Raw genomic sequence first — 25728 nt, forward strand, 5'->3', positions numbered from 1 at the left:
CTTCATGAGCTCTTTAGGTATTCGAGAGGCACTGAAGTATGTGAAACGTGGGGCAGCAAGCCCAATGTTCGTAAACATTTGTGTTTTCTGAGCACAAAATTATATATAAATATTGAAATTAAAACAATAGATATATATGTATAAGGAGAAAACATATCTCATGTGTCTTTTTTTAAATTGGCTTCTTAAGGCTTGCAACCTTAGTTTCATTTTGTTGTATTTGTTTAATTTTACGTGAATCTAAATATGGCCGGGGGGATATGAGGAACAAGACCTTCACGAGGTAGAGAGAGGGCTCGGGGTTAGGAGCACTTGGAGCTGGTGTAGAGGACCAGAGTTGGGTTCCCTGTACTCATTCATGTCAGACAGCTCCAAACAGCCTGTAACTCCAGTTCCAGGGGTAGCCTATGCCCTCTTCTGGCACACACACACACACACACACACACACACACACACACACACGAAAATAAAGATGAAATTTATCTTTTAAAATTTTTATTTAGGGTGATAGTGGCTCATGCCTTTAATCCCAGCATTCGGGAAGCAGAGGCAGGCAGATCTGTGAGTTCGAGGCCAGCCTAGGCTACAGAGTGAGTTCCAGGAAAGACGCCAAAGCTACACAGAGAAATCCTATCTCCAAAAACAAGAACGGAAAAAAAATTTATTTAAAAAAAAAACAAAAAAAAAAACAATAACTTCTGTGATCACGCAGGCCATGAAACAGAGCATTATCAACACTGTGAATTGTTTTTATGTCCTCCTCCACTATACATGGCCTTCCTAGCACAAATATTCAGTTTTCATCTTGAGGCTTGTTGTATCATGCAACTAATCATTCACCAACAATGTGAATGAGTCTTTAATGCACTTTGCAAAGTAAAAGAAGCCAGTGTGAAAGTTTATGGCTGATTTTTTTTTTTATAGTGCATTAAGTGTCTAAGGCTGGGAAACAGATAAGTGGGTACTGGAGTTAAAGGATAAGGCAAGGACTAACAACAAGGGTACAGGGTAGGGAATTTAAGGACTAATAAAACAGAATGAACATGTGGTAAGATACACACAAGTCTGTGCACTTGGCAAAATGCATAGAACTCTGCATCATTAAAAACTAAGATCCACCAGGATGGGGGCGTGGAAGACCAACTATGCATGTTGTACGTGAATATCTTCCCTGTAGTGGTTATAATGGGAAATGTATCTCCACATACAGGCTCATGTGCTTCAACATCTGGTGCCCAGCTGGTGATGCTGGCTTACAAGCTAATGGAACCTTTGAGAGACAACAAACATGAGACATTGGGGGCGGGCCTTGAAGACGATGTCTACATCTGGTTCCGGCCCAGGCTCTGTGTCCTGCTCTGTTGGGATGAGGGGCCTGTCCTCTCACATGCTTCCCGCTACAGATGAAGCTGTCCCAGCTACCTTGCTTTCCCCGCTGTGGCAGACTGTGTCCCCCGAAACTGTGAGCCAAATGACGTCTTTCTCCCTGTAAGCTGCTTTGTCGGCTATTTGGTTACAGCAACAAGAAACGTAATGAATGTAACCCCTGAAAGAGGACAGTAGTAAAGGAAAAACTGGTCCAAGTAACTGAGACTGTTTTTAATAAGTACAGCTTTAACAGTTCACATTATACTCTAGCATGTAAATGTGTTCCTCACAGGCATATGGTTCTGCAACTCTAAAATCTTTCTACTTGTAGGTGAGGTTTGAACAGAAGCAGAGATATATTACAGATACTAAAATGAAGGCTTATGACTGTTGGAAAAACAAACTAGAAATAAGGAAAGCATCAACGCTACACATGATTTTATAATTAAGATAGATGATGCTGATGACAATGATGATGATGAAGATAGATAAATGATAGATTAGATAGATAGATAGATAGATGATAGATAGATGATAGATTAAATAGATAAATGATAGATAGATAGATAGATAGATAGATAGATAGATAGATGACAGATTAGATAGATAGGTGACAGATTAGATAGATAGGTAGATAGATAGATGATTGATAGATAGATAGATAGATAGATAGATAGATAGATACATAGATAGATAGATAGATAAATAGATAGATAGATAGATGTACACAAGTAATGAAACTAACATACATCTTTTTACTTCTGTTCATTGAGAATAGCCAGAAACAGTAACTTTAGTAGAAATTATACACATTACCCACTCAATGTGTAGTTCATCAAGTTCCCCATGGCATGTCTAGTGGGCTGTCTGTGAAGATGTGACAATAAAGCCCACATTGCCATGGAGACAAGTATATCAGAGATACCCAAAGCATGGGATGTTTGCCTAGGAAAGCTGTAGCCACTGAGTGGAGCTGAGCCAAGAAAGAGGCCACATGTGCCAAGACCTATAGAGCCAGGGCTACCTAAGCCCGTTGAAGTGTGTTGGATGGTGCACCATGAGCCCCAGATGGCAAAAGTGGATCTGTGGGGTTTGGTATCTGAACCTTGCTGGTTCTGATATTATGTTGATCTGATATGTCTTGCAATGTCTCCATTCCCTCCCTTTGTAATTGTTTACCCTGTGCCATTGTATACTAGAAACATAAACCTATTTTCAATTGCATAGAGTTAAGAGATTGTCTTGAGTCTCTGAAGAGACTTTGATCAATAGACCTTTGAATAGTGTTTGGGCTATTAAAGACTGTCAGCCATTGGGTGAGGGGGTTGACAAAGAGTGGCCAATCTCCATCCACAAATTGACTCGGTGTAGAATTACCTAGAAGTCACACCTCTAAGTTTATCTGTTAAGAGTATTTCCTTAAAAAGGTCTTACCAAGGTTTACCAGGGAAGGAAGATACACCTAAATGTGGGTGGCATAATGCCACAAACTGGGATCCTAGATGAATAAGACATTTAAAAAGGAGAAGGGGAGCTGACCACTAGCGTTGATCTCTCTCTGCTTCAAGACAATGGAATATTTCCCTGTTGTGAGGTGGCTGTCACAAGAACTGGCTGAGGACATCCTCTCCTCTCTCCTCACTTCGGAGATCCTGCAGGAACACACAGGAACCATGAGTGATGGGAGGACAAAAGGGGTCCTGACCGGAACATGCTCTCCCCATGAGTGGAAGGAGACTAGGAGGAGGATATGGAATCCACAGCCCAGCCAAACAAATTCCTGAGGCCCTGCCCTTGGCCCTGTCTCCACGCGCCTTCTCTGCTAGATCCCATGTCTTTGCCAGGCAGAGGAAACCCATTTCTCTTGTTTTTAATTAAAAACAATTGCTTTTCATAAAATGTATTTTGATCATGTTTTCCCCTCCCCCATCTCCTCCCCCACCTCCCTATCCACTCAGGTTTATGTTGCTTTATTGCTCTCTCTCTCTCTCTCTCTCTCTCTCTCTCTCTCTCTCTCTTTCTCTGTGTGTGTGTGTGTCTCAAAAAAAAGAAGCAAAAGCAAAAACGAAAGAAGCAAGAAACAATAAAAACCACAAAAAACAAAAATCAAAACAAACAGCCAAAATATCAATAAGACGAAAAAAAAATCCCCGAAGAAAAGAAAACAAAAACCAAAAAGTACACAAAAATACCACTGAGTTAATTTTGTGCTGGCAAACTACTCCCAGGCAGGATGGGGCTGACCCTGGACTGTGGTTGATCAAAGTGCCCCCCCTCACACACACCCTGTGACATTCCATTGGATAAAACTGGTTTTTCCCTTTGCCTACCTTTGGTAGGTGTCAACTGCAGATAGCTTCTCGGTTGAGGGTGAGGCCATGTCCACTTCCTCCTCTCAGTGCCAGGGCCCCATCTGGCTTGAACTTGTCCAGGTCTTGTGTGTGCGGCCACAGTCTCTGTGAGTTTATAAGTCTGGAAGACACTGTTTCCTCGGTGTCCTCCATCACCTCTGGCTCTTACAATCTTTCTGCCTTTTCTTCTATATAGACTCTTGAGTCCTGAGGGGAGGGGGTTGATGAAGACATCTCACTTAGGACCGAGTGCTCCAAAGCCTCATTTCTCTGCACATTGTCCAGTTGTGAGCCAGTGTGTTAATTCCTGTCTACTGCAAGAATAAACTTCTCTGGAGGGTTGAATGGTGTTCAACTCACCCTGCCCAAAACTCAACTCCAAATGGATCAAGGACTTCAAACAAAGGCCTGATATCCTGAATATGATAGACAAGAAAGTGGAGACTAGCCTTGAACTCATGACACAGGAAAAGACTTTCTGAATAGGACACCAGTAGCACAGGTACTTGGAACAATTAATGAATGGGATCTCATGAAAACAAAAGGCTTCGATATGGAGTCATTCAAAGTGGCAGCCTATGTAATGGGAAAAGATCTTTACCAGTTATACATCTGATAGAGGGTTAGTATCTAGAATATATACAGAACTAAAAAAAAAACAAAACTAGACATCAAGAAAACAAATAAGCTAAGGGGAAAATGATGGAATATAGAACTAAGCAGAGAGTCCTCAAAAGATGTAACATAAGTGGCTGAGTTAAAGATATATTCAACATCCTTAGCCATCATGGAAATGCAAATTAAAATTACTTTGAGATTTCATTTACCCCAGGCAGAATCAATAGTAAAATGATCAAAATAACCCAAAAAAAGCAAATGATCAAACATGCTGGTAAGGATGTGGGGAAAATTGTTAGTGAGACAAGAAACTAGTATAGCTACCATGGATATCAGTGTGGAAATTCCTCAAGAAGTTGAAAAGCGATCTATCTTATGATTCATCTATACCGTTCTTGAGTATATATACAAAGGTCTCTCCTTGGACTGCTTTCTCATCCATGTTTACTGCTGCTCTATCCAATAGCAGCCAGAAATTGGAAGCATCCTAGATGCCCATCAGCTGATGAATGAAAAATGGAAATCTGGTATGTTTACATAATGAGATATTATTCAGCTCTTATGAAAAAGGAAATTAGGAGTTTTTGGGTAAACAAGTGAAGCTAGAAGTCATCCTGAGTGAGGTAACCCAAACCCCCAAAGAAAAACCATATGTGCTTTCTCTTATACGTGCTATTAGCTTTTAAGGTTTCAATATGTGTGCTTCGATCTGAATAGCCACAGAAGTTAGGTACCCAGTGGGAGATGGGGCGTGGGGCATCTTCCAAGGAGGAGGAAATAGAAAATAGAATACAGTGTCATGGAGAGATAAATAAACTAGAATGGGAGAATTAAATAGGGAGGGGGATGGGAGAGAAGGACAAAGGAGGGAATATGGGGTGCTGGTCATAACAGCTGGCCACATGTGAAAAGGTTGCTGCAGGTGGTGTCTTTTCTCTATTGATTTTGACTTCTTAGGCTAAAATCGCATGTCTATAGATGTGTGGACTCAATGTCTGGGTCTTCAGTTCAAGTTCATTGGTGAGAATGAGACTCCTTTCTTCTTTTCCAGGACTTACCTCCCAGATGTAATTCCCCAGTGGGAGTCAGAATCCCCCACTCCGGACTGGCTTCCTCTTCTTTCGGGTGAGAGGTATCTAAAAGTGTGGCTTCTGGGACCAGGCTCCCTAGATTTGATCCCTTTGTCTGCCCTTTATTAGCTGAGGGATCCTGGGCCTCAGTTTCTTTGTTTGTAAAAGGAGAGTGCTAATACCAGCCCTTTCGTGGAGCTACCTTGAAGGGTTCAGCACCATCCCTAGGCTTTCCACAGTTAAGTACACACACACATTGCAAGTCCAAAATAGATGTTTGGCACAATTATCACCAACAGGACTACTCCAATTTAATCATCCAGTCAATACATGTGAACTACGAAGGTACTGCGTGACCATCGACGACTGGGAATAGAAACCTCCAATTTAAAAAAAAAAAAATGCTGATAATAAAATAATGGATTTCACTTAGTGCCAATTTTGGCCAGGCGTTAGCTGAGATGTTTGGTGATTTCTGTTGTCTTTTTACTTTCCCAGCCCGAAACCCTGAGAACAGAAGCGTGACAAGGGTGTGGGAGGTACACGTGACACCCGAGCATCACAGAAGCGTTTTGCGGAACCTTGACCTCTCCGGGGTCTCGGAGAGACATTTTGGAGAACCTCCGCCTCACCCCCCACTAAGCCTCAAAGTTTGTCTCAGAGCTGAGGAGCAGCAACAAGCCTCAGCCAGCCCAGCCCCCCAGGTACTGGTACTGTCACTTGGCAAGGCCCGCCCCCTCTTGACTTCCGAATCCCTGGTTGGTCTGCTTTCCAATACTCCGATCATTCTAGGTAGAGCTAATTCTCCTTTCGCATCTGCTGAGCGGACCCTCATCGTCTCTCCAAAGCCTCCCTGTTTCCCACCAACTTTCTCCAAGCAGAAGCAGAAATCAAATGTCTAGTTCTGATTATAATGGCCAGGAAACTGTTTCCCTCCCAGGCTGACCTGAAACCTTGATGCTGCCTGGACCGAGGCTCTTCGTGCTCTGGCATTTGAGATACAGCTGTTTGGGTGAGTTGTGTGTGAATCAGGATTTGACAACACCATTCTGGCCTCCTCTTTGAAACAAGAAAAAAAAAAGATGAAAACAAATGTTTCCACACTTTAGCAGAGAAAATCCAGTCTGTGGTTTCCCTGGTACTTCCTACCACACCACTGAGAACTTCAAGTCACTCAGCCCCATGGTGCTATAATTTTCCTTATTTGCTAAGCCGATGTTCAAAATAAGAACCAGTTTCCTTAGCAGCATTTGATTTTGATTTTTACTGAAACTTGTGTGGTTAAGAACATTTTTATGCTAGCAGATTCGTGACCTTTAAGTCAGGGAAAAAACAAAACAAAACCACACACACACACACACACACACACACACACACACACACACACACAAAAATCTCTTAAAGGCAGAACTTTTTCTCCCAGCTCGGTCTCTTCTCAGTTTAGAAACAGCAACCCAGAGTGACGCTTCTCACAGCTGTGCCCTGGAATCAGCCGATCCTCTTTTTTTTCCACCTCTCAGTTCCCCAGGAACTCTGGAGCTCTGGACCATCACTGCATGGCGGTTACCAGCCAAAACGTTTCAAGACTTGTCTTTGTGCGTGATGAGCTGAGCTCATCCACAATGGGCATGGGAAAATGGCAGACGGGATGAAGATGACAGCCGTGAGAAGTCTGTACAATATATTTTGATCATATTCATCCCCCTAGATCCACCCCTACCTCCCTGTCTCCCCCAAACTTCATGTCCTTTTTTGTTTTTGTTTTTGTTTTAATTCACTATGTCCAATTTGCACCGTCTATATATTCACGGGTATGGGAGCATCCATTGGACCTTAGTCCATCTAACAGGGACCACACCCTTGAAGAAAATGACCCTCCCCCGGCAGTATTCAACAGCCAATAGTTCCTCAGTTAGAGGTGGGGTTTCTGAGATCCCCCTGCTCCATGCTAAAATATTAACTGGCTTGAACTTGTTCTGGTCTTTTACAGGCAACCACAACTGCTATGAACTCAGGAGTATAGCCCTTCTGTCATGTTAGAAGAAAGTGTTTCTCTCTAGTTCTTCCAGATCTCTGGCCCTTACAATCTTCTGCCTACTCTTAAGAGATGGTCCCTGAGCCTCAGTGAGTTGGCGGTATAAGTCCCATGTATGGCTGAGTATTCCGCTGACGTTCTCTACACTTTGATCCATTGTTAAGTTTCCATCCTTAACGGTGACTTTTAGCCAGACCAAATTAAATGAGACTGCTCCTACCTCTCTAATAGGACTCTATTATGACGTCAGTTAAGAGTCTAATAACTTGACGCCCCGGAAAAGTCACCAAGTCTCAGGTGTTGAGACCACTGCTTGAAAGCCATAGGAACTTCGGAGATGAGGCGATGTGGTTTGCCAGTGACTCACGGGGCATCCTCTTTTCTGTTGCTTTCTCGGGGTTTGTGATTTGTGTTGTTGTCCTGATTCACCCCAGGTAGCCCCGAGTCAGGAGTTAAAGTAGCATTCAAGGAAACAGCCATGCTTTCCACAGCACTATGACAAAGTGCCTTGACCAGATTAGTTCATAAACTGATCGTCACTGTCCTGATACCGTGTAGACAGGGTCACACTTGCAGATGGCATTGGAGTCTGGCCCCTTGGTTAAATTCCATCAATCTCGGTGTTTTAGCCTAAGGAAACCAGTTGTGGGGATTTCCTAACTCCTAAACCAGAGTTTCCAGCATTGACATTTTCCAATTACTTAGCACTTTCTGCCTTATTCATAGTCTCACACTTCATGATTTAAAAAAAAAAAAAAAAAAGATAGCTGAGCTCATTCACCCAGAATCCTTGATGTCCCCAACTCATGTTAATAAAATATATATATATTTGACACATAGTTCTGAAGATTCTGGTCTGAGATTAGGAAGTTCCATTTCTTTGGGCCTCTGGCAATGTCAGCACCTCAGGGCTGGAGATCAAAACACATCATGATCAGGAGGCAAAGAGAGAGGGGTCTGCAGGAGTCACGGCCCCTAAGGACTTTTCTCAAGGATATGGCTTCTAAAATGCCACCGCCTCTCAATGGCACCATCCTAAGTGTCTTAGCTATTTTTCCGTTGCTGTGACAAGACACCATGACCAAGGCAACTTATAAAACAAAGCTGTGGTTGTTTTTTGTTTTGTTTTTCCTTTGGGGTCCCCACCTCTCAGCTCCAAAATAAATCTACACACACACAAAAAAAAAAAAAAAATACACAAGGACTTATTCTTACTTATGAATGCCTGGCCTTAGCTTGGTTTGTTTCTAGCCAGCTTTTCTAACTTAAATTATCTGTTTCTCTTTAACTGTGTTTTGCCTCTGGGCTTTTTACCTGTCTCTCTTCTATATATCTGTCTTTCCTTTTTATTCCATGGCTGGCTGTGTGACTTTGTGGCTGGCCTCTGGTGTCCTCCTCTCCTTCTCCTTTATCACACCTTGCCCCCTTCCCTAGATTTCTCCTACTATTTATTCTCCCTGCCTGCCAGCCCCCCCCCTATTTCTCTCCCCTGCCTAGCTATTGGTTGCTCAACTCTTTATTAGACCAATCAAGTGTTTTAGACAGGCAAAGTAACACAGCTTTAGAGTTAAACAAATGCAACATAAAAGAACGCAACACATCTTTGCATCATTAAACAAATATTCCATGCATAAACAAATGTAATACATCTCAAACTAATATTTCATAACAATAAGTATTTGATTGGGGGATGTGGCTTTGTTTCAGAAAGTTGGAATCATAGCAGGGAGCAGAGCTGCAGACAGGCAGGCATAGCACTGTAGCAATAGCTGATCCATCAACTGAGACAAAGAGAGCTAACTGCCAATGGCATGAGCCTTTAAAACCTCAAAGCCTATGCCCAGTTATGAACCTTCTCCATCAAGGCTACACCTCCTAATCCTTCCCAAACAGTTCCACCAACCAGGGACCAAGTAATCAAATATATAAGCCTATGGGGCCATTCTCACTCAAACTAACAAACTAGGGATCAGGCCTATAACACATGGATGCTTGGGGGACAGTACCCATATTCAAGCCACAGCGCTCATAATCATGATTCATATTTTCCCAATGCTTTCAGTGCCTTGTGTGGAATGCCCTCAATGAAGGAAAATAAATGAAACGCAATGTATTTGAAACTGTCACAGCAAATGCTTTGGAAGATTAAACACACAGCATTGATAAGAAATAAGAATGATTGGGAAGGTGGCTCACTGGGTAAAAGCATTTGCTGCTCATGCATGAAGACCTGAGTTCAACTCCCCAGTAATATCATGAAAAACAAAACGTGTGTCATGGCACGTGCTTTGTAACCCTAGGTCTAAAGGGTAGGGACTAGTTAGCCTAGGCTAAATGGCAGGCTCCAGATTCAGTGGGAGATTCTCTCAAAAAACAAGATGTCACACAATAGAGGAAAAATGCCAAATAGCATCAACTTCTGGCATCTGCATGATCATGCACAGGTGTGCACACCAGCATACACAAGTGCATGTGTATACACACACACACACACACACACACACACACACACACACACACAGGGGATACATATTATGGTTTCATAGATTTGGAAGACTCCTCAAAATTTCAGTTAGCACCAGGTGGTGGTGGTGGTGGTACACACACTTTTAATTCCAGCACTCGGGAGGCAGAGGCAGGTGGATCTCTGTGAGTTTGAGACCAGCCTGGTCTACAGAATGAGTTCCAGGACAGGCTCCAAAGCTAAACAGAGAAACCCTGTCTTAAAAATAAAATTAGTTAGCAGTCAAGCATGGTAGTGAATACCTTTAATCTCAGCACTCAGGAGGCAGGGGTAGATTAGATCTCTGTGAGTTCAAGGCCAGCCTGGTCTACACAGTGAGCTCAAGGGCAGTCAAGGCTACATAGTGAAACCCTGTCTCAAAAGAAGAAATCAAGTAGCATGTTGATCTTGGGCAAAATAACTGACATCCACTGCTTCCTCACCACAAATAATCCTGGAAATGTATGCAAGTAATGAATGCTTGAGATGATGGATGTGTTCATTGCCATGAATTAAATATCGCATACTATACATATTCTATGCATTCATGAAATACGTACATCAGGGACCAGAAAGATGGTACACAGTTAAGAAAACTTCCTGCTCTTCAAGAGGACCACACAACTGCCTGTAACCCCAGCTCCAAGGTTTATAATGCTGTCTTCTGGCCTCCCAGGGAATCTGCACACATCACACACACACACACACACACACACACACACAATCATAAAAAACAAAATACACACATGAATAATATATATATCATATTTATCACATGTAGGCATGTATCAATAAATCACACTGAACCCAATAAATATTTGTAGTTGACCAATATAGAATACAAAACATGTATTACATATGTATCAGAATGATACATTATACTCCCCTAAATATACACAATTGCTAGGTGTCCGTTTAAATTTTTTTAAATGATTTTTTAATTTTTCTTTTTAGTTATATTTATGGGGAACTATGCATACATAAGAACAGGCACTCACTGAGTTCAGGACAGGAGGTTGTAACCCCCTAGAGCCCCCCAACATGGATGCAGCTTATCCCAAGGAAGCGCTCTTAACCACTCAGCCTCAATTTAAACTTTCTATTTTTAATGAAAACTAACAAGACGTTGTCTTGTAGAGGAGGCCAATGACAGGATTCGTTCATTCACTCAACAAAAATAATACCAATAACAAGTACAGGAATAATGTATTGAGCATTGTCTTTCTTCAAAGCAATTCTCAAACATTTTTCTTTAATAATTCTCACGACTGACTTATGACTTCCCACTTTGCATCGCAGGAGAGTGAGATTTGAAGACAATAAATGATATCCCTAACGCTTTGCCACAGGTAAAGCTGAACCCTACCAACGGTTCTTGTCTACAGCCCTACCCATAGCCCCTAATCTAGTTGCTCATCAGTCCTATTTCATACTTGGTTGTCACACATCCTGGGGTTGGTGGTGGCCGTCCCCAGGCCATAAAGGGCTATTTAATGTGGCTTTACAGTCGCAACTCACATGAGGTTGGCACTTTCCCCTTTAATTCTTGGCCACCATCTGACCAAATGAAACCCTCTCTGAGGCAGCCAAGCAAGCCAATCCAGATGCTGGTCACACTGCAGGTGAGCCACCGTGTCCCTACTTCCTGCCCATGCTGTCAATCACCTGTGCCTAGGGATAAGTGTGCTCATTTAGAAAGTTAAGCTTTGGGTCTGGGTTACATCTAAAAATAGACCCCGCACATCAATATTGGGGTCAGAGGTTATAGGGCAGACCGACAACTGGGCCATTATAACAACTGAGACCAGCTGCATCTACCTACCAAGTAGCAGGACTGAGCCCCGGTTCCCCCAGCACAAGTGATGTGACTTCCTGTTGAAACAGGAAGACTGCCAGAGGCTGGACTTAGAGGGATGTGCTTCTTACCATGGTCCTTTTGCACAAGCCTGATCTTGTTTGTAGACACATGTACTGTCATCAGCTACCAGCATCATAATCTGGCCTTGGGAACCCTAACAGACCAGACTTGGCTACCCATCCTCAACACACCAATAATAGTGAAAAGCAGAGAAGAGGAAATTTATTCAATGCGACCACTTTGGGAGGATGAACAAAGAGACTTAGTGACCCCTCCAAGTCTGATGGAGTCTAAGCATGAGGGTAAAATTTAAATAGAAGACACAAGGTATGTGTAACTTAGCAATCCTCTCAAGGTATGTGGCGTGTGTGTGTGTGTGTGTGTGTGTGTGTGTGTGTGTGTGTGTCCCCAGCCATCATCATCATCATCTCAATCCAGTCTCTTCTGCAAGGTCATCAGACAAGCTGTAAATATTTTTTTCCAGAGACAAGTGTCTCCTCTGACTGTTGCCAAGACTTCAGCCTTCCCTCTCTCAGCATTCAATTTCTGAGGAAATTCCTATTTCTAAGAGTACGCTGTATCAAAAAAAATCTGATAGCCTAGGAAGGGTATCCTGAACACACTATGTCAAAACCATAGGTAAATGCCAGTGTGTCTTTCCACAAGGTCAGAATGTATCGAATAACAACAAAATTGCAAAGTGCCTTTTATTTCTATCACAATTACCAGCATTAACTCTCAGATCACACATCACAATCACACAGTAAATGTCTGTGTGTGTATGTGTGTGTGTAGATTATAAAATAGATACAAAGAATTGAAGAGGCAAGGAGTTTCAAAGAGATCTGAGAAGCCAAAGATGGCATGCAGATGGTGATGTATGAGTCTCTTTACGGAGGAGATAACAAAGCCACACCAGGCTTCAGAGAAGGAGCTACTGTAGTGAGTCAGACCACTGCAGGTTACAGGTTTAACAGTGAGACTGAACAGATTGGTCCAGCCACAGAGGCCAAAGGGCAAAGCCAGGGCCGGATAGAGATACAGGCTGATGGACTGGATGGCAAGGTGGGTGGCAGGTTCTGACGGCGAGTCGGATGGACAAGAAGCAATTTGAGTAGGCTGCATCAACATCAGGGTGGTCCAAGATGAACTGAAACCCACAGGATTGTCCAGAATTCTCTGCCTATTAGTAAAACACACACACACACACACACACAACACACACTCAGACACACAAATAACACACACACATAGAGACACAGACACACACAGAGACACATATACACACAGACACAAACACATACACACACACAGACATGACACATACGCACATATACTTACACACAGAGACATACACACACACACACACACACACACACACACACACACACACAAACACACAGGGGGAGAGGGAGAGAGAGGGGTCAGTATACAGGTAGGTGCGGCCATCATCATCACAATGCTGGTCTCCATGTTTCTGTGGGGTCCCGACCCTTTCTTTGTTCTGGTGTGTCCTGTAAGTACTTGGGCATGGCTTCTCAAGTTCCGTTTCACCTCAGTAAATGTAGAGGGTGACAGACATCCTTTGTACTCCCAATAGTAAGTCTTTTATCAGTCTATGCCAGTGGGTGGTACCGCTCAGGTATCAACCCATGTGTGGAGTCATCCTCGATCCTCAAAATGGAATCAGTAGCTGCTTGCAAAATAAATCTCTCACGGCAAGGCACTGTCTGGAAAAGATCACTGTTTTACAAACTATGGATCTCAACCATGGTCACGAGTGTCTCTTTCAAACACTCACATTCCTGTGAGAGCCGTTACATTCCATTCTCCCTGCCATAGCTGGAGGACGTTCGCAGACCTTGCCATTAATCTTGGTGGTGTTAGGTTAAGCCTGTGATAGCATAGGGGACCCCTAACCATGAGCCCCTAAGAGGTTCTCATCCCCTCCCAGACCACACTAAGCCTCCAGCAGTTTGTCAAAAATGGCCATTGAACTATTCCTAACAGAGCCTGGTGGTTTCTAGTACAAATAAGAAGGTTGTGGCCAAGAACTCATTCCAAGCAAGAAGCATCATTATTTTTTTGTTTCCCCAGCTTTTCTCCATTTTAAATGATGGAACAACAACTTCCACACTCTGTATATGTCAAAGCTGAAATTAGAAGTATGTCCCACTTTTCTTTTTTTTAATCATAAGTAGCTTGGTGTCTAAGGCTGACATCATCTGAAGCAGTTTACATACACATCAGCCTGGTGATTGATAGTGGTGTTGGATGAAGTCTCACTGGGACTGCCAGCTAGAGTGTCCACATTTAGTTCCCCAAGGCAGTCTGAATCTTTCAGTATAGTAGCAGGTTCTAAGGAGAAAATATTGAGGGTGAAAAAGGAGAGATTAAATAGATGATTGATAGATAGATGATAGATAGATAGGTAGATAGATAGATAGATAGATAGATAGATAGATAGATAGATAGATAGATAGATAGACAGGTAGGTAGGTAGATAGATAGATAGATAGATAGATAGATAGATAGATAGATAGATAGATAGATAGATAGATAGATGTTAGGTAGGTAGGTAGGTAGATAGATAAATAGATTATAGACAGATGATGGATGGATGGATAGATAGATAGATAGATAGATAGATAGATAGATAGATAGATAGATAGATAGATAGATAGGTAGATAGGTAGGTAGGTAGGTAGGTAGGTAGGTAGAGCAATCAAGCACATATTTGACTTACAGGATGCATAGCTATACTTCCAACACACTTCATGGTGAAGTTACAAGCTTCTGCTAGGCTAAGGAGAGGGACATACCCTACATCTCAGTGGCAAGAGTGTCAGTCATACTTCATGAAGAGTGTAAGGATAAGGTGAACATGCAGTTATGGGCTTTGGAACATTAACCCTGATTAATCTTGTATCATTACAGTGTCAGCTGTCAGATATGGCTAATCCAGAGGCTCTCAACCTATGAGTCATGACCCCTTCGTGGTCAAACAACCCTTTCACAGGGGTCACCTAAGACCATCGGAAAACGCAGATCTTTACATCATGATTCATAGCAGTACAGTTATGAAGTAGCAACAAAATCATTTTATGATTGGGGGGATGGGTCACCACAACATGAGGAGCCGTATTAAAGGGTCACAGCATTGGGAAGGTTGAGAATCTCTGGTCTAATCCATTTCAGCATGGAATTACTCCTTAGTCTCCCCTTCATTTACAGAACACTGGTATAACAGCCAGATGGCTTACAAACTGCTCTTCGATCTATTTGTACGTTGTTTTCTCATGATTAAAATGCTTGGTGCATCCTTCACAGGGATACCATGGTGGGGGGGTTGTTTATTTTATTACATTATGTAAGGCTGTACATCATTTTCATTTATTCTTTTACAAATATTATTCACTTTATCCCCGATTCCTATGGTGCCTGCTAGGCTTCTCCAACTTAAAGTTACTGTTTCCCCATCCATAATTATTAATATCTTACATTTACAGCCATGCAAATGTTTCATTCCTCATCAAACATTGTTTATTCATTTGTATCGGTATGCATTCATAACTTCCTATCCTGATCTGTAGGTTGTGATACATTGCCATCACTCTCTACTGCCACGCTCAATTGTTTTCCATATTGAGTCAGAAACAGTCCTTCCCAAGTGGTTTCTAAGCTCTTTGATATGCCTCCATCATTGTCTGAACATTTCTTGTTTCCTATCCAGTAAGGCACATCTTACACTTCCCCCACCCAGCCCTGGAAGTAGCCAAGCAGCCAAGTATCCAAAGAATCTTGGTGTCTCTTAGTAATATATACGACATATATTATATATGTATTTACTAATCAAGACCCAGGAGCTAGGTGTCCTCATGACTAATGAGAAATTGCTGATCTCAGGGAACAGGACAAGAATATATATACAAATAGGTCCTTGTAACCACTGATCCTTTCTATCTCATTATATTGAAGACTATAAGTTCCTACTAATGTATTCAAATTATCTAGTTGATTCTGCAATATCCCTTTATATACTCTAATTCTCTCTTCAGTTCTTAGAATACATATTACATTCTACATATATAATATATACACGTAATATATGGAACTATATTAAGAATCAAAGCTTATCCCCACTTAAGAGGATACACTTCATGTACTTACTACTCAATGCCCCAAAATGCCCAGTCTTCCATCTGTGCTGACACACCTTCTCTGTTTGAATGCTAACTACTTCACTTTGATTCACACGCTGAGTGCTTGCAATGTCCAGATGACCCTGTCATCTTGCCTAGACCCGTCACCCATTCCAGGCTATCATTCCCCATGGACAGCCCTTTGCTTTTGCTGAAAGTTTGAAAACCGTTGTTAGGTGTCCTCTCTAGGGCATGGCAAAGATGCCTATGTCCCAATCCCTAAAATCTACAAATGTTACTTTCTATTGTAAAAGGGATTTTTCAGATGCAGTTAAAAATTTTGAGGTGGAGACACGATCCTTGTCCTAACTTGCTTCTCTGTTGTTGTGAAAAAACACTGACCAAAAGAAACTTGAGGGTGAGAGAGTTTATTTGGCTTACATGTGCCAAGCACAGTACATCACTGAAAGAAGTCAGGGTAGGAACTCAAGGGGAAGCAGAGGCAGGAACCATGGGAGGAAGGCTGGCCACTGATTTCTATTCTGGCTCACACTCACCTACCTTTCTTATACTTCTCAGGACCACCCATCTAGGACTGGAACCATGCCCAGGCCTTCTCACATCATCCAACAATCAAGATAATCCCACCAAGACACGGCAACAGACCAATAAGATGAAAGCATTTCCTCAGTTGGGGTCACCTCTTCCCAGATATGTCAAGTAGACACTTAGATTAGCCATTATGATCTTGAGTTATTAAAGTGATCCCAATATAATTTCAAAGGTCCTTGTAAGTGGGAGATAGGAGTGTTGGGGCCACAGGGAGAGGGATTGCAAGGTGCAAAATTGAAGGCTTTAAAGAAAGGGAAGGCCAGTACCTGACATTAAGAGTAGCTTATTGTCAGACACTGGAAAAGACAGGGAGACAAGTTCTCTGCTTGGGTCTCCCTTGCCAACACCTTGATTTCAGCCTGGGTTTGGACTTCTGCTGTCCAAGCTAATAGGCAATTCTGTATTGTCTTACAGCATCTAGTTTGTGGTGACTGTGATGGTTTGAAAGAAGATGCCCCCCCAAAGGGAGTGGCACTATTAGGAGGTGTGGCCTTGTTGGAGTAGGTGTGGCTTTGTTGGAGGAAGTGCGTCACTGTGGGGGTGGGTTTTGAGGTCTCCTATGCTCAAGCTACTCCCAATATCACAGTTGTCTTCCTGTTGCCTGCAAGATGAAGGACTCTCAGATACCTCTCCAGCACCATGTCTGCCTGCATGCCGCCATGTCCCACCACGATGATAATGGACTAAACCTCTGAAGTGTAAGTGAGCCACCCACAATTAAATGTTTTGTTCGTAAGAGTTGCTAATGTCTGGGTGTCTCTTCACAGCAATAGAAACCCCTAACTAAGATAGTGACTTGTCACTAAGCCAGCAGAAGCCAATATGTTTGTTCTGCCTAGGCTCTGATGCTCTCTACCCAAGGTTCCCCCTGTGTGTGCACACTCCTCACACTGAACTCAAAATCGGACTTCCATGGTCGCCAGCCATGGCTGCTCACCTTACTAACTGACTGAGAACTACAAAATATGAGGGGGTGGGGAAAAGAGAATACAGAAAAGAGAAAGGGGAGAGAGCCTGCTCTGTCCCGGCCACCCAGGTACCAATAATCCCCTAGCAAAGGGATACCAGCTGTTCTTGAGAGATGCTGAGAAGGAAGGGGACTTTGTACTACACTGTGCTCTCACTCCAGGCCTTGGCCAGTTCCCCTCTTGCTGTTGGGCCAAGGGAGATGCCTATCCCTGCTAACATAAGACAAGAGTAATTGCCACTCTTAGCTCCCTTATTATAAAATACAGTCGATCCCTTCTGTAAATCCTGCAGCACCCCGGAGACTAAATGTGAACACAGAAGAAAGATAACGACATATAAAGAATTATTGAAGCCGGGCGGTGGTGGCACACACCTTTAATCCCAGCACTCGGGAGGCAGAGACAGGCAGATCTCTGTGAGTTCGAGGCCAGCCTGGGCTACCAAGTGAGTTCCAGGAAAGGCGCAAAGCTACACAAGAGAAACCCTGTCTCAAAAGACCAAAAAAAAAAAAAAGAATTATTGACAACCACTGAACAGGCCAGTCTCAACTCAAGTTCTACTGAAGGATGCTCCCTGCCTCACTCCTTGCTACAAACCCACCACATAATACAGTATGGCTCTCCATGTCTGAGTCTGGGTAAAACTGACACCACCTTCACTCATAGCAAAGGAAAAAAAATTTTAACCTAGCCTCAGACTGGCACCCCTAAGGCTTCCCTTTCTTCTGTGTGATTAATCACTTCTCAAAATGAAAGACTGAGATATCCTAAACCCTTCCCCATAGATATGATCTGGCTCTGTGGTCCAGATTACAGTAACTTTCCATCTGCAGTTACATTATAAAGTCTGCATCAATCAGTTCAATATCTAACCAGCAACATTTCATGTCAGTCACAGCCATGCCAACATTAGCCTAATTTTTTTCATTCTTGCCCCATCCAAGATTTTAAAGTTTTGCAATCAGGTTGCAGCCACTGTTGCTTAGTTACCAAATAATGATTTCAATAACCACTGAAAATGACCCCTTGACACAAACTGTTTCACCGAGTACTAGCATGTGGGAAGACAAAGTAAAAACACTAAGAAGGAAGCTCCCGGTACCTAACCTCCTGCGTCCCTTGACATTTCTAATCTTGTCACCACTGAGTGTCCTGAAGTCAGCAGAGATTACCTCATTATAGCCATCACTTGTTTATGTAAGTGATTATAAGTCCAAGCTCATTACACATTCTTATGCGCATTGTTAAGACCATCTTATGCCAACCCAGAGGATCTTCTGGAATTCACAACCCAGAGTTCATCCAAGTCGTTACATCATGAACTTCCTTGTACTTAAAAGGTACCCTGACTTTCCGCACTTCATCTCATCCTGTGGTGATTGCTGTCCCCTCCTCCATCTTTTGGGACTGCCCTGGAGGTCTGCTCTTTCTTCTTTCATGCCAGAGGAATCTTCACTCCAAAGCCTTTGCAAGGGTATTTGTCTTGCCTGGAATCCAAATGAGTATCACCCTTGCAAATTCCTCCTCAAATGGCTTTTCTTTGGTTAGGAAACTGTAATCACTCTGTTTGAACCTCTGTACTACCCACTTCATCCCACAGAGAGTCTATTTCCTCCATCCTGGACTACTTTATTTTTTCATAGCAACAAGCATTTTCAAAACGCCGTGCAACTTGAGTGAATATAATGTATTTTATTCATTATCTATATCATAGTTGTTCAAATTCTCCAAGTGCAGGGATCTCTGTGTGTTGTTAGTGATGTAAAGTATCCCAGCTACCTAGGCACTTATCAAGTACCACACCAAAATACACACACACACACACACACACACAATTTCGTGAAAGAATGAATTAGCACAGAAGACTGTGAGGAAGAACCATGTTTAATCAGTCCTCTTTTTCAAATAAATGAAAGATTAGAGAATATAAAGAAGTTATGAAAGGTCACATTTCTTACAGTCTTGGTTCCAGTCCAGGCTTCTCTCCCTAGAGCTAAAACTCAGCCACACTGTGTCTATTGGTTTGTTAACTTGGCACAAGCTAGAGTTGTCTGGGAAGAACAACCTCAGAGACAATTCCTGCCTGTGAGCAAGTCTGTAGGGCCTTTTCTTAATGATTGATGCAGGTGAGCGCCCAGCCCACCACCTACAGTGGGCTAGTGCCCCTCCTGGGTAGGGGGTATAAGAAAGCAGGCTGAGTGAGCCATGAGAAGCAAGCCAGTGAGCAATGTCCCTGCATGACATCCCCTTCAGTTCCTGCCTCCAGGTTGCTGCCTCGAGTTCCTGCCCCAGCTTATCTCAGTGATGAACTATAATCTAAGGGGTGAAATGAACCCTTTGCTTTCCAGGTTGCTTTTGGTCGTGGTGTGTTCTCAAAGCCATAGAAACCCTAAGACGTACACCAATGATGTTTGCCTGCAGGGAAGGTGGGAGGGAACGCTGGCGTGGCAGTGTGGAAGAAAGAGCAAACTCAAAATGCCAAGCTAAGCAGTTTGGATACTTCCCACCGCGAGAGCTCCACGCTGAATGGTGATGTAATTAGACATGTATCTTCGAATGAAAATTCAAACAGCTGCCAACTCGAGCAGCGAAAAACCGGCAAATTGTCAGTAGAGAAAAGCACCACACGTAATGAGGCTTAATGCCGCTCTAAGATTCCCACGACTAAAAACGGCTCATTTCCTTCCCATTCATCCATAGGTGGTTCATTCACCCGAGTCGCTTCTTAGAAGAAGTCTGACACAGTATGCATCGTTGTGAAAGCACACTTTATTCATCTGCATTAGACAGTGAGGAACTATCAGCAAGTGAGTGATCTGCCATTGGGGTGCAGTCACAGTTTTCCGCAGTATTCAGAAGCACCAGGTGTGAGGCACCGCTTTCCTCGAGGGACGGTCTGGACTACCTGATGCATCGTCACAGTGCTGACCGGCTATTGAGGCGTTGGCTCAGGTTGTAGATGCGCTCTCCGGCCAGCAGCAGCTCAAGGCATCACTGTAGTGAGTGTTCCTCATTGTCAAGTAAAAATCGGTTACCACCCACAGTCTGACTTCAGTCAACTGGTTGACTGGCCCCTGAGATACAATCTTTGAATCACACCGTCTTGGTAAATTAAGTCAGAAAGAGAAAAATGGTCAAGTCACATAGTTGAGGATACAGAAATTATAAATAACATATATATATTAATAGAAATTCATTTTCATCACATAAAAGTTGCTATTATAAATACTTCTTTGGTTGATGAGTCTAAAAATATACTTTCCATATAAATAATTGTTAAATATTAATAAATAGATTTAGATTTAAAATTCAAATAGTTTTGCTGGCAGCGTTATTCTTGTTTGGACGAGCTCCACCCCCGAAACAGCACCGACTCCTTTTTCGCTTCCTGAGGCTATTTTTTGGCGACAGGCGGTACATCACTCCGAGGAGTTCATTGACAGCTTTGCGCTGGACCTGCGGGTCATCCACCTGTTGGGGGGACAAAATGAAATTAAGTCCAAGCATGCAAGCCGCTGGAATAGTCTTCTTGTAACATCATGATCAGTGAAAATGGAAATATTCCTATTAAGAAAGTAATTCTATACAGCAACACATTCTCTTCATTTGCTGTAGTCTCTTTGTTATGGTCACTTTGTCAGCAGTTAAGACTATAAGGATCGTTCAGTGTCCACGTTGCACAAGAAGGAATGGGATGGTGACACCACATATCTAACTTTAACTTAACTGCTACAGAAATCTCAAAATGGAATACTAAAAAGGTTCCTGGGTGGAATGGGAGCTGGGGGTGGGAATGAGTTTGCAGTAACCCTAGCCTTGAACTAGACAATCTCCTGGAACTTGCTTTCTTGTGAAGAGCCTCCTGAGTGATCTCTTCATCTACAAAGTCTGCCACCCTATGCTTTGATTAGTCCTTTCTAGTCATACAAAAAAAAAAAATTCCTGTGGGCCAAGGCTCCCCTTGGTATAGCAGAATGCTTTGATGATCTACCAAGGAGCCCAGAGATCCAGGTACAGGAAGGAGAAGGCCCATGCCTTTGGGAGATAAATTCCTTCAAGAGATACTGATACCAGCCAAAGTTTGAGAGCTACCAACACAAGCTGAGTACTAAGGGAAAAGATAAACTCAAGTCCAAAATAAATGAAAAATGTCATTTTTAATTTCTCCCAAATCAGATCAATGTCATCATGTCTAGAATGGAATTAAAAATGAATCATGTTCAGATTAGTAATAATCAATTTGCTGACAACACCTGGAATTTGGAGGTACAACAATATTTCCTATCCTCTGCTTTCTATTCCATTAGTCAAAACAACTTCTCCATTCAAAGCAGGAGGGCCACTTGGGCAACTTAATGCTTAATAAAATGAAGACCATTTACTGTTACCTGGCTTGTTTTGTCTAATGCTAGAAATACTCTGACTTCCTTGCTACATTTCCAAGAAGGATTCAGAGGCTTATAGGACATAAGGCTAGTTACTAAAGAGTGTGTGTGTGTGTGTGTGTGTGTGTGTGTGTGTGTGTGTGTGTGTGTGTGTGTTCTTAAAACGTGTTGACAATGCAACAAAACAGGGCAAGAGTTAAGAACTTGCTCAAGATCACCCATAGGAAGCAGAAGCCCCAGAACTCCCAGAAAGACAAAACCAAGGCCTTAGGAGCAGCAAGTCTCTACCAGCTGTGTGTTGGGAAGACAAATTCATTTCCCAGCTTTCAAAACATTGCTAAGAATCCCAGAGACTTAGCCAGAGCTGAACAATAAGCCCAAAGTGGAAATGAGTTAGGAACAAGTACTTTATCCATCTCTAGCTGACGGACTAGGATCTTCTACCATCTTCCAGCCCCTGCTACAGAGCATGAGTCAGGTTAGAGGCGGGCTCAGGTAGACTGAAAGTTGGGTACAAATAATAAGGCCACAAAACACAGAAGAAGACACCTGTCTCTCTCTTTCATTTGAGCCCATTTACCATCAAAGCCTAAGAGTTCAGAATGTCTTTGCATTATAGATAAAATTTAGAAAAATGAGATTTGTCTTTATGTCTTCCAGTTATCTTTCAGATTCCGGAAGCTGTGATTTAAAAGCTTAGCACGGATTCATGATATAAAGCATGGAAGAACTGGAATACCCCTATATCGGAAAGTTAATTGAACGGGCCTTTCATAAGCTACACAAAGCAATCCTTCCCAGGATGTCTACCGTTATTTCTCCTCAAAATAAGTTGGACTGCATAGCATGAGAGGCTAACCAGAGACTAGGGTAGGACATCGAGGTGTCTCCTCCGAGACTCTGCTCCTTCTCTGTTCTCACTCTCATTTTCTATCTATAACACTGTGCAGGTTTGGTTTGGTTTGGTTTTTGGCAAGAGAGATTAAACTTATGTAGTGATCCCAGCTGGTTCCGATCGAGATGAGGCAATGACAGCCCCGCCAGGCATGTGAGTCATCTGAAGTCACAGTTCCTTGTGGCCTGGCTGGGAGGAGGAGCACACGAAGTCTTCTCACTCCCTCCCACTGCTCTTTCCACTAAGACACAACCTCCCATCCTAAGCGAGAGTTTCCATCACACACCCGGGGGGGGACCACAAGAGCCCTGCTCGCTACTCCCCTTGGCTGCTTCCTCCTCAGCATTTACCCATCGTGTGGGCAACGGTTTGAATGTCTGTGTTTTTCCAAAGCGGACAAAGTCCCTCCCAGCATGCCCATGATGAGGAAACATCTCAGACAAGGGCTCATCTCCCAGCTTCCTCAACTGTGCAGTAACCAATTTCTACCATCAGATAATTCAACACAGTGCAAAAATACATCCATACGATATTTTGCAAAGTTGCCTCACCGGAATCTTCATGACCTTCATGAAGTCATCCCGCTTCTCCTCACTGCTGTTGAAGAAGTGGACTAACAGGTCTTGCTCAATGGTGCCTATGCTTTCCTGGATGGCCTGGTTGTCCTTCAAGGCATCGAAGAGTTTGAAGTAGAAGGAGATAATCTGGCTCTCAATGATTTTTATATCACCGTCCTTGGGAAACAATAGCACAAAGAGTGGATGATGGGAACTGGTCCATTAGAAACGGGGGGGGGGGGAGGAAATAGGCAAAAAGGACCATTTAGCTTACCTTTTGCCAGTTCCTCAAGATATCAGAGAAGAGTTCCCCTCCATCCCCGACATCTGAGCTACTTGAGTTCTGTGGAAAAATAAAAGGTGAATTTGTAATTAGTTCACCAACCACCCTAAAAATATCCATGGAGTTCATCGAACTCAGGGCTGACAATAGTCACTGATTTTCTTCTCAACCCTTCCATTTACTTTTAACAAGCATCACCAAAAGATTCCACGTTTGATTTAGTCAAAGACTATTACATTCTTTTGGCTTTAGTACTTACTAGCCTAATCTTGAATTGCAAGGTCACAAATGAACTCAAAAAAGCTGATGAGATTTCAAGGATCCCAAGTAGCTGCAGTGAGCTAAAGAAAGTTGCTCTCAATTGAAGAGAGGGAGAAAGAAAAAAAAGCCATCCAATCAATCTCATTGTACACACTGCCCCCTTATGGTACAGGCTTCTGTTACAACTGTCTGCAAGCTTAGGTCTTAATGGCTGCTTTAAAAGATAGCTCCAGACACATGTGTGAGACAGCTGGGTTTGCGATGTGAGGATAAAATTGCCTGTGCATGCTTGAACATTAGTATAATAGCTATGTGTATAATAGTATACGTTCAGGAGAAATTATAAAATTTTAAGAATAAAAAAAAAAGTATTTTCATTAACCTTAGTTAATTCGAAAGGAAATTCACAAAAGAAAATAAATGTAAAACTCTAAGAAACATAACTCCCCTCAGACCTCAGTAAGTGGCTAGCTTCAGCGATAATTCACTTGTAGTAGAATTTCAAAATCTCTCATTAGAGAAAACATATGCAGGGGGAAGTTCGTAAGCAGAAACTTAAAGAACTTCGCCTTCTGTTTCTTTTAAGTGCTAAGTTGTTTCCCTGGGTGTTTTTTAATGGCAATATTCATCTCTCACTATCACTTTCATAGTAGTCTGAAGAATGAGAAATGAATAGCCAACCATGAGGGTAAGAATGCTTCTTATCATGACTAAACAATATAAAAAAAATCACAAAATGATAACGTATGTTTGTACCTTATACTCATACTATGCCCAACTTTGGGGAGATTTGTAAGTGCCCTGTCAGTCTCTATACCAAACTGAACAGAGAGTTAAATCAGTATCAAGATTATTAGGTCAATAAACACCTCGCTAGCGAAGAGCAACATCGCACCCCATCTTCTCAAAATGACTGTGGACCAGACGGCAGTCTAGTGTTGAAAGCGGCAAGTCAATGTCAGTCATTTTCAACTACAAGCGTTATTAAAAGGTCATACTCACAAAATGTTTCTTCAGATTTTCTATTTCTTCAATGAGTGTGCCCTGGCAGTAACAGCCAGAAATAGCCTGCGTGAGGCAGAGCAACAAAGCCAAGATGCAGCGGGTCGCGTTCATTGTCTCAGAGCTAGGCCAACGCCGTCGGAGTCCGGAGCACCTGGATTAAGCCAATGGGTCCCAAGGACTCGGTGATGTGTCTTCTCTAGTAGCCGATCGGCCAATGGAAGCTATACCCTGTTGCCTCCTTTTCTGCCAGTATTTATACCTCATCGAAGCCTCCTCGGGATTACGTATTTTCACACGTTTTTTAAAATGAGATGGTGACAGATAGGCGGGGAGCTAACTTACTTTGCATTGTAACTCTGGTTTTGTGGCATGGCAAGGTTGTAGCTAGAGTTTCCTTTCGACTCCTTGGGCTCTCTGACGATGAGCCAGGACCCACTGTGCCCACCTGTGCCATTCTTGTGGGATCCTCTGAACGCGCTTTTACTTCTCACACCCTCTGGGGCTGGAAATTGCTGTTACGTCCTCCCCCTCTGCCTTTGTAAAGTGAATTCCTCATCTACAGAGCAGAGCGTATTGAGGATTTGCTTGTGGCTGGGGACAGCTGAAGAAGGAAACTCTTGGGCTTCTCCAACCCCTGCAAAGGGGAAGCCTTTCTAAAAATTTTCTTGCAAATGACCAGAAAGCAAGGAAGGTGTATAGTTTAAAAAAAAAAAAAAAAAAAAAAAAAAACCAATGTGGCTAGGAAGCCCTTCATCAGAGGTGATCAGTAAAATACCTACCACAAGTTCAAGATCACTCAAGGTCAAACTGCCCCAAA

The 25728-nt window shown here is 42.7% G+C and overlaps 1 protein-coding gene across 1 annotated transcript; it reads right to left on the minus strand.

Annotated features, from left to right (window-relative positions):
• Window positions 1-20360: 20360 nt before the first annotated feature.
• Window positions 20361-25111, minus strand: Ifng (interferon gamma). Its single transcript, XM_028869658.2, has 4 exons — window positions 24909-25111; window positions 23637-23705; window positions 23357-23539; window positions 20361-20996 (listed from the first exon to the last, which is right to left on the minus strand). Exons 1-4 carry the CDS (start codon window positions 25020-25022, stop codon window positions 20835-20837), a joined length of 528 nt encoding a protein of 175 aa, XP_028725491.1. The 5' UTR covers window positions 25023-25111; the 3' UTR covers window positions 20361-20834.
• Window positions 25112-25728: the final 617 nt, after the last annotated feature.

This window comes from Peromyscus leucopus, chromosome 18, assembly GCF_004664715.2.
Source record: "Peromyscus leucopus breed LL Stock chromosome 18, UCI_PerLeu_2.1, whole genome shotgun sequence".
NCBI lineage: Eukaryota > Metazoa > Chordata > Mammalia > Rodentia > Cricetidae > Peromyscus > Peromyscus leucopus.